Below are 9946 nucleotides of genomic sequence, written 5' to 3' on the forward strand. Positions count from 1 at the left end.
ATACATGTGGAATTGAATTGTCTGTAGCACAAAGCTTTGGAGATTACCCATGGAAAATGAGAAAACGATCTAAATTTAAAAAACGTCCTCAGTACCAATGGAAAGTAACTTTGCAGTATGCTCCCCACGCACACCTTACCACATCAAAATCTGCAGAGATTGTCTCTATTAATTTAGGCTTAAATGCAGGACCTGAGTCATCTTAGAAATGGTTACTGGTAAGGGGAGAAATAAACTTTTCTCAAAGTGATGTAGGCCAGCAGCTTTCTTCAGTGCGTGTTTGAGGATGCCTTCTAGACCAGAAGGATGGTTCAAATGTGTCAGACCTTTCAGTCACAAACTTACTGAGGAAACTCCTCAGCTACCTACCGAAAGGTTCAAGAGCTGGATGAAGACAGGGGAAGCAGAGGCAAAGGACAGCAATTGATGTGATTTCTCAGGAGCGGAGTTGTTTCTGTAGCTGGCCAGCCCATTGAAAACCTCCAGGGAGGACCATGCAGCCTTTTCCAGCATTCCAGGTAGCTGTTTATGTTTCAGACAAGGGCTGATCTCACAAATGATGTGCTGCAGAAGAGAATCAAGCAACCCCTTTCTTTTCTAGAACGCACCCGTCCTTGGTTTAGGTCTTGGGACCTACTCAGCAGCAGGAGGTGAAGTACAGGGAGTTGTAACAACCTTACTGGTGCTTCCCAGTGGAAGAAGAAAAAAAAAAAAAAGGAGCCAAGTAGGATGTCTTAAGGGTGCTGCTTCTCAGAGCTCATGACATGTCACTTTTTAAAAAATCCAATCCAAGCTGAATGACCCAGCCCATTACCTCCTGGCATGGGAAAAAATAATTGAGACAGGGTAATAACTGAGCACTGCTCTGCCACAAGTACCGTCTTGCCCAAAGATGATTTTTTTTTTTTTTTACCCCCTTCCACTACTTAGCAACAGGCCCAGGTACAGTTGATAAATTTAGGTGGGTTTGTCTAAGTCTATCTTCTGCTCCTCACTACTAAAATTGTACATAAGCTATGTATGGAAGCTCTGCTGTCCTCCTGGACCTCCTGGGTCAGACACTGCTGTTTGTGTTGACCTGCAATCCACTTGTGAGCAGCATCAGGTACAAGGAGGTCACAAAAGAAAAGCAGCAGTGGATGCTGCAGCTAGGGGTTACGGACCTGGATGTGCCCGAGAAGCCTGTCTATAAGACTTATGCCCTAGATGAGGCTGAGGGCCAGGCTTCTGGGTTTGTTAAAACAGCCAGGGTGCATAGCGGGAAGGGTAAACTTTTCTGGTGGGTGCAACCTTTATGTTCCTTTTGCAGGCATTGCTTTGCTGTATTTGCACCTGTATGATGTGTATGGAGACCCAGCCTACCTTCAGGTGGCCCACGAGTACGTGAAGAAGAGCCTGAGCTGTCTGACAAGACGATCTATCACTTTCTTGTGTGGAGATGCAGGGCCCCTGGCAGTGGCTGCTGTTGTTTACCACAAACTGCAGAACCAGAAGCAGTCAGAAGACTGCATCACTCGGTAAAACACTTGGTTATGTCTTTGACCTAATGTTCCTCTTACAGAGCTGGTCTGGGCTTGTACTGGGCACTCTCCACCAAGCCTGAAATACATTTTGTTACAGTCTTACGTGAGAGATAATCCAGTAACTTAGCAAGGCATCGCAAACTTTTTCTGCCCTGTTGAAAGAGCTAGCTTAAGGACAGACATGCTTGCCTGGCAGCCTGCAGCCTGGGGAGCAGGGATACTGTTCAGCTGGTATTGCCATCTTACAAATAATTCTGATAAATGCAGGAAGAAAAAAATACCAAAATAAAATAAAAAAAAACACAGAAGGTGAGGTTTCGTATTTTTTCAGAACCCTTAAATTTAACTTTACAGCCATTTGGATGAAAAGGAGAAATGTGGCAGAATTATTAGATTATCACTTGCTTCCACTTGCTATATGTTGCTTGACTTTGACTTAACCAAAGATCAACAGCATCCCTTTCAACTGCTGAATGCAGCTGGTTATGATTCATTTCTTTCTACTTCCTGCCTTTCCTCAACTGTTTTCAAAGTATTTTTGTTGGGTACTTAAGACATGAAAAGGACAAACAAGCAGTCCTACAGTCAGATCAGCATGTGGCAGAGGAAGAAAAAAGTTAAGGAGCTGCAGTTGCGAGCTTTCTTGCTTAAGGGAGATCAGTTTTGAGAAGGTGAGAAACAGCCCCCTAAAGAGTTTCCATTTACGTGTGGTCGACACAAAACCAAGACAAAACCCCTGACCACTTCAGAACAACACTGAGTGCCCTTAAACAGCCATGAGCAAGTGATGCGTAATATCAATTAAGAAAGCCATGGGTGGGAATCAGAGGTGCCTGTATGGTTTGGACACCAAGTTCCCACTCCCTTAACTAAGAATAGCTTCTGGTTTATGTGGATACAGTCAGTCTGAGGACAGAACTGTCATCTTTATTCTTGAAATTATCTGCGGTTTATGTTTTGCTTAATATTGTGTCAAAGTGGTGAATCTCACTATGATTAATATATTTGCTAACAAAAAAGGAACTAATCTGTCAAACAGTACTGGCCAGTTGTGGTCAATGCATAAGCCCCAAGTTGTGAAACATCCCTAATTTGATGTTTTCTTGATGTAGCTTTCCCCTCCCTGTATCCCTCCTGTTCTGCCTACAGTTCTGTGACAGAATGGAAACTCATGGTTAATTCTGCACTGCCACCTAATGGGATAATAAAGGCAGAGCCTTAGAAATTGGTTTCTTCATACATCTGAAAGGAGGAAAAAAGAAAAATGTGGCTTTCTCCAAGGAATAGTTATACTGTCCTTACTCTGCCACCAATTCTCAGAGCAGTTAGCCTGATGGTGCTACCTTTAAAAAGAGAGTATATCTTTGAGAAATAGCTCCCTTAATCAAAACTCTGAAGTGGGTTTTAAGTATGCTGTTTAGTTACAGAACAGTGGCTAAGTTATGCAGTGCAAGTGCATAGAAAGTGCATTTCTATTACAGCTGTGGAGAAGGAGGGCCTCTCTCCATTTTGTTCTGTCTTTTAAAGCACCTCATCTTTACAGAGCCTGAGGAGAGAATCCATCAGCCAGGTTTTACCTGCAGTGGAAGAGACAGAAGCTTGCTTTTTCTTAGCTCCTTGCTCTTCCCTAAATGAGTTCCTGACCATCAAATGTACTTTATGCTCTGGAAAGACTAACGTTTCAGGGCAGCCCATTTTCGAAGAGCCTATGAAAATGTGAGCCATCTTCCAAGAGTCCTCTTTTCCTTGCCACCTCCCACCAAATCAGAAGGTCAGAGATTTGCTTTTAGAGCCAGTGGCATACAAAAATCCCATCTCGCTCTACAGCTGCCTCACTTTCCCTCTGTCTAGAAACTACTGATTTTTGACAGTTGAGGTAATAGGCTGATATGTGAGCAGGAGTGGCTCTTCCTTTCAGGGACCTCGATTTACCCCCTCGCACCTGAGAAATGCATTCTGCATGCAATCAGTCCAGCAGCATCCCATGCCATGCAGCCCTGCCCCACATTTCAAAAACAAAAGAACCACTGGCGGGCTTCCTCCCCTGATTATCCTGGCAGGGAAAACAGCTAGAAGTAGAATCAGTAATGCATAAGGAGCAAGAATAGTAGCTCCAGCTGCTCCAGATTTCCCCACGAAAAAAAGATTTCACATCCAGACCTCAGAAAATCCCTACCATAGCTATTACCCTTCTGTTGCACCTGACATTTCCCTGACATCCCTGACAGGGCTGAGCAACATCACCAGCCAGCATCTATTCTGGCCAGCCTGCTGCTTGGCAGAGTCCCATCTGTAGAAACACTGTTTTCCTCCTTGGAAACCCTCATCATCATCAGCCTTCCTTGGACAGGGGACATGAGGAGGCAGCAGGGCTTTCCTTTCAGCCTACACAGCTGAGAGACCGACCCCTGCTTACTGCTAGTCTTGGATGTAAAGTCTGTCCCTTGAGTTTAATGCGCGAGAAATCTCCCCCATGGAGCAATGCACATCTCAAGTGGTACATGAGGAGAATAAGCCAATCTGCCTTGAGATACTGTGCTCTCCTTTCTCCTGCAATATCCCTGCTCCCTCTGAGCCCAGTGCCAAGGGAGAGTTTCCTGCTGTGGGGAGTCACAGCCCAGCATCCTCTCTCTGCTTCGAGGGTACTCTGGACATTTGGTTGCTTCTTTCCTTTGCAGCACGTTTTTCTGCCCAGGAGCAAAGGCTGCCAAGGCACCTTTTCTGCTCAGCACGGTGCTGTGACAGGGAAGCCTGCACACACACAGCTCTCTTGGCTGGTTTCTTAGGCCTCTCCCTGTTGCAGCCACAGCAGAAAGCAGCTGAGGGAACAGCTGTGAAGCCACTTATGCTGGTGTTTTAAAAATGATGGCATTTTTCAGATTGCTGTCTCAGGGGTGAACAGAAAAATAAAGCCAAAACCAGTCACATCCCTGCCTGCTGCTGTGACAGGGAAGGACATCCAGCCTTGTCGGAAGTGTGATGAGAGGCAAAACAAAGGAAAAATTGCATTGAGAATGAACTGAGCTACAAAGCACAGCGTGAAGAGCTGTCAGTCTCTGTTAGCACTACAGAAATATCACCATCTTTACAACATGATAATAGAAAAATGGCAAAGAAAATATCTGACTCCAGCAGACCTCTCGCTCTGTACTTGTGGGCTAAAGCCTGGTGCCAGCCAAGCAGTCCTCAGTGTGGGGTTGCACTCACAGCACTCACTTTGCTGAGCTGTCCTCGCTACTGCTTAGCTCTCCCTAACGAAGATTTCTTAGATGTGCCGCAGAGGCTTGATGTTAAACAACATTTCCAGCTGCTTCTCCCCACCTCTTACCTAGATTTTTAGCTCATGGAGGCACTCCCCTGACAGTGTAGCCCTGGCCTCTTGCAGGCATGGAGAGAAAGGGGCTTTTCTGTCAGGACTTCTGAGCATAAGGGGTGAGATTTTTCCACATACCATCAGCACTAGTTTGAGTTTCTAGCATTCCTTGAGCAGCCAAATTAAACAGATACCAGTTTAGTCTGAAAACAGTAATTTTGCCAGAGGGTCTGCCTTGCCAACAGCAGCACAGGGAGGTAATGGTGGGCAGCCTTTCCTGAACGGTTGACAACTTTATGCTGACCATTTCCTATAGCCCAGGTTTCTCCACAAGTAGCTTTCCCAGAGCTGGTCTTTAAAAAACAAGCACATAGTACAACTGCATTGTAAAGAGGTGAGCAGACTAAAGCAATAACCCAAACAAAAAGCAGAGGGGAGAGAGGGATTCTGCACCTTGCATAGCTGGAAAGCTGAGACCCAGGGTCTGGCCTGACAACTCCCAGGTCACAGGCAGTGTGAGGGAACAAACCATGTTTTTGAGATCCAGTCTCACTGCTTGGTGACATGGCTTTGAGTGTCCTCTGATCTCGCCCCTGTGAATTTTTCTTTGTAGTTTGCTCCATCTACACAAGCTTGACCCACGAGTGCCAGATGAACTGCTGTACGGGCGCATGGGCTATCTCTATGCACTGGTATTTGTCAACAAGCACTTTGGAGAGGAAAAGATCCCTCCAAGTCACATTCAACAGGTACTGTGGCTTCTGCTGATTTGTTAGCTCTCTTCCCGTGCAGCTCATCTTTGAGCAGGTAAAAATCAATGCTAGACGTGGAGAACTCTGGCAACGAGGGAGAAACCACATCTTGGTATCCCTCTGCCCTTCTCCCAAAGGGACAAAGCACCACACGCCCCCCTGCCATCCACATAAATCAACAGGCAGTCCTGAATTGGTGTACATTTCACTCCCTCGCCCACACTCCTCCCTCTGCTTGGCACAAAAAAATAACTCTTTGTATTCTGTGCGCGGATACTCACTGTGCTGTGTCCAAGACAACAGCATTTCTCTCACCTGCATCTGTTCCCATCCACAGGTCTGTGAAGCCGTTGTAGCCTCAGGAGAGAGCTTGGCCAAAAGGAGGAACTTTACAGCAAAGAGTCCACTGATGTATGAGTGGTACCAGGAGTACTATGTAGGGGCAGCCCATGGTTTGGCTGGGATTTACTACTATCTCATGCAGGTAAGAGGCACTGGAGGGGAGGGGCCTTTAGCAGCTGTTCCACATTTCTTTGAACAAGGCAGAGCATTTGAATTGGTTCTTGGTGATGTCAAACTGGGCAAGATGTCTTGTCTGATGGACTTACTCCTGGGTTTGATCACGCATCCCTACTTCTGAAGTTTTTCTCTATAAGTGTGTGAGATTGCATTTCCCACCTCCCTGGCTATTGATAAGGAAAGGTGGCCTGCATTATACCAGCAATTTCACATAATGAAGCCCTGTAGGTCAGCTGGGTCTGAGCTTCCCCCTCTTGCATTAATTGCTTATAAAATATGCATTAATTGCTTATGAAGTATTCACATTTGTTGGTATCTGTGGGTTTCCTGCATTTTCTGAGGTGGTCACTTGGAGCAATCTTAGATCATTACAGAATGAGAATCTCTGTAAGAAAAGCATGGCAAAAGAGACCGTGTTCATAGTAGGAAAGTGGGAAATGCCTTTGTTTCCAAATCAGGGCCTCTATTTAAATGTTAAAGAAGTGGCACTTTTTACTTTGATAGAGCAGCTGAATTCTATAGCACCTGAAGCAGGGAGGGCAAGACAAGAGATTGGGAGCTGCAGCGCCCCTTTGCTTTGATGCTGCCTTTCTCACAATTTTGCACAACTCAGTGGAGCTCTGGGAATCTTCACTTCCCTAGCCCTGAAATGAGCGTGATACCTCCTGTGTGTGGGTCACTTTGTGTATAAATTTACAGTGCTTAAGCTCTTAGAAAAATAACAACAATAAATAACATTGCATTTTCAAAGCATTAAGGGCACCTACTGAGCAACACAAATTGTTTTAACATAGCAAGGTTCATAGAAATAGGTGGTATCTTTTGTTAGACCCAACTCTCACAGCAGCTGAAAAAAAGACACCATGTTTCAGGTATTTTAGCTTTCCTTCAGCAGCCTCAAAGTTCAAGCCTATATAGAGGATAAGCAGAGTTCCTGTGAATAGAACCATATAACCCTCTTATGTGACTAAGAGAGGAAGTTTGGTGTTTTTAAGTAGAAGGAGATTTGGCAAGAGGAAGATGCGAAGTGATTATTGCCCAGGAATACAGAACAGCTAGTTGGGAGCAGGGGAGACAAGCAGTGTGCTGTGAGCCCGAATTTGCACTGAGTCCCTGAGCTTGTTCCCAGGCAGATGTTTTAAAGAATTTTAAGTGTCAGTCTCCCATAAAATACTTCATGGGCTTCATGCTTCTCTGCTGTATGAAGTACAAGGAGCCTGGATCAGTCAAGCATGATGCACAAAAAGCCCTGGGGGAAACATGGAGAGGAGAACACCGGACTTTTATCTCTAATGTTTTACAGCACAAGTATTGATTTTTAATTTTCAAGTTATCAGTCTAGGAACAGCATGATCCTTAGATGAGAGTGCTCATTGTAGTCTGCCGTGGGAAGTCAGAACTGCACAGATTTCATGTGGGGCAGTGTCGTTGGAAGAAGACACTGAAGCCACTTCTTTGCTTCTGTCTGAGGTCAGCGAAGTCACTCCCTTGCAATTACCCAGAAACATTGTGAAAATGCAGCATCACAGCCCACCAGCTGGGCTGGCCAAGGAGCTCAGAGCTAAGATGCTCTAGGTGCTAGGAATCATTCCTGGTATTTATCCTTAATACTGTTTTCATACAGTTCATCTCTTTACTCCAGCTCTGGGTACCTGAAACTATTTCTACTCGTTTTCAGGAAACGAAGCAGCAAGGTCTGTTGCTTAGAGGGCCAGGTCACACACTAGGGGCAGCCTTTGTTTCTGGGGATGCAAGGGTATGACTGCAAGTAAGTCCATGCCGAAGGGCAGAGCAGCTTGGGGCCAAGTGAGTATTCGTAATGTGTCAAAGCCTGGACCAAAGAAATGGCTTGATTTACATGGAGCAAGAGGGAACGTGGCCATAGTTGGCTTTGTTTCTGCCGTTCAGGCAGATCTTTGGCCTCTTAGGGAGAGACAGAATGGCAGTTCTCCTTGATTTAACGCTTTCTCTCTCTTAGTCTGGCCTTGGAGTGAGCCAAGTAAAGCTGCACAACACAGTCAAACCCAGCGTGGACTATGTCTGCCAGCTCAAGTTCCCATCTGGCAATTACCCTCCATGCATCGATGACACCAGAGACCTGCTCGTCCACTGGTGCCATGGGGCACCAGGTGTTATCTACATGCTTGTCCAGGCATACAAGGTACCAGAAATCTTGCAAAGACTCTTTGGGGACCCTTAAATGTGGAACTTCATCATGGAGAAGACTCTGTTGAGATCCCTCCTGCCTAAGAGTAGGATGGCTTGTTATAATGAAATCACGCCACAGGGACCACTGACTGAAATGGAAATCAGTCTTTTAAAAAATTATTTCTGAAAATACCCATCAGCTGTGTGGGATGTCCTGTTGCAGGTGACTGATGGCAGCAACTAGTTATGTGCAAAGTAATGGTCGTACATCCCCACTCATCATATCAAAAACATCCTCCTCTAAAGTAGACAGCAAAGTCACAGCATTAAGACTTCAGTAGGAGAGAAACTAATTAACCAAAGCCTCCAAGTCACACAGGGATGCTCTCTGTATGGAGGAAATTGCCCCGGCAAGAGGGAATATTTCTTGTCTCTGCAGGTCTTTGGGGAACAGCAGTACCTAAATGATGCCCTGCAGTGTGCAGAAGTGATCTGGCAGCATGGGTTACTGAAGAAAGGCTACGGGCTGTGCCACGGGACAGCTGGCAATGCTTATGGCTTCCTAGCACTGTACAACCTCACTCAGAACATGAAATACCTGTACAGGGCCTGCAAGGTGAGAGCCTGTGGAAGGAAGGGAGAGGGCGTTATTCACTTCTGCCTTTTACGTCACCGCCTTTGCCTTTGAAACCTAATTTCTAGTGTGGCAGAGATGCAGCTAGATCTGACTAGCTCCACCAGAATAGTCCTTCAGCAGCACAGTCACTGTCTGACAGCCTGTACACAAAGAATATCCTGCAGACTCTGCAAGGGATAATGTGAGGATGAGGGTGGTATTTTTTTAAAGAGCCATCTTTAACAAAATCTGAACACTTTTTGTTCCACTTTTCTCAGTTTGCAGAGTGGTGTTTAAGCTATGGTCAACATGGATGCCGGACTCCAGACACGCCATTCTCTCTCTTTGAAGGTAACCTTCATGTCTATGCTTGTGTTTTGCTCCTGGATCTGAGCCAGTCCAGCACCAAGAAAAACCAGATAGATGCTCTGCTGAAGTCTTTGCAAAACTCAGTGTAGAGGATGGAAAGGCAATTGTATTCACTGTTTTTACCCTTTCCCAGAAGCAGTCTGCTTGTAGCACAGGCTAATGTCTTAGCTGGAGCATCTTGTCCTGTTGGGCCTCCCGTACAGGTTCTGCACACAGGTCTCGAGGGGAATTCTTTCATGGGTACAGGCCAAAGTCTACCTTACGGTAATTTGTAGTTTGGCTTCTCAGACAGTCTCTTTTCTGTGCATTTTTAAGGATTAAGTCCTTCATGGGCTTTCCAGTTCCATTCCAAAGGCAAGTGAGGAACAAACAGGGCTGCTTTTGTAGGCCTTGTTGGTCTCTATGGCACTTTGTGGCTCCTGCTAACAGCTCCCCCAAAATCTACCATCAGCAGGTATTGCTGAAAGAGCCGGCTCCTTAGCTAATGTAAATCTCCCTAGCTTTGCTGCAGGCCAAGGAGCAAGGGCAGTTACGTCAGTTTGGAGCTGAGGCAGCAATGCACAGGGTTCAGAGTTTTGCAAAGCTATTCAAATTGTTAAAGCTATGGACAGGTAAAGTGGAAGGGAGGGAGCTGGAGGAGGGAAAGACCCATCATGTTTTCCTAGTTGCATTTCAACATTTGATTACCTTCAAAATGCTTTCCCTA

At 45.7% G+C, this 9946-nt stretch overlaps 1 protein-coding gene across 1 annotated transcript in view; it reads left to right on the top strand.

Annotated features, from left to right (window-relative positions):
* LANCL1 (LanC lantibiotic synthetase component C-like 1 (bacterial)) overlaps positions 1-9946 on the top strand; it is a 17102-nt gene that overhangs the window by 6461 nt on the left and 695 nt on the right. Inside the window, exons 2-7 of the mRNA XM_010282770.1 lie at positions 1306-1517; positions 5450-5585; positions 5926-6072; positions 8086-8268; positions 8695-8871; positions 9150-9222. Coding sequence (XP_010281072.1) covers positions 1306-1517; positions 5450-5585; positions 5926-6072; positions 8086-8268; positions 8695-8871; positions 9150-9222 — 928 coding nt within the window. The remainder of the gene's footprint in view (positions 1-1305; positions 1518-5449; positions 5586-5925; positions 6073-8085; positions 8269-8694; positions 8872-9149; positions 9223-9946) is intronic.

The sequence above is a fragment of the Phaethon lepturus genome, unplaced genomic scaffold (assembly GCF_000687285.1).
Source record: "Phaethon lepturus isolate BGI_N335 unplaced genomic scaffold, ASM68728v1 scaffold9452, whole genome shotgun sequence".
NCBI classification, from domain to species: Eukaryota; Metazoa; Chordata; class Aves; order Phaethontiformes; family Phaethontidae; genus Phaethon; species Phaethon lepturus.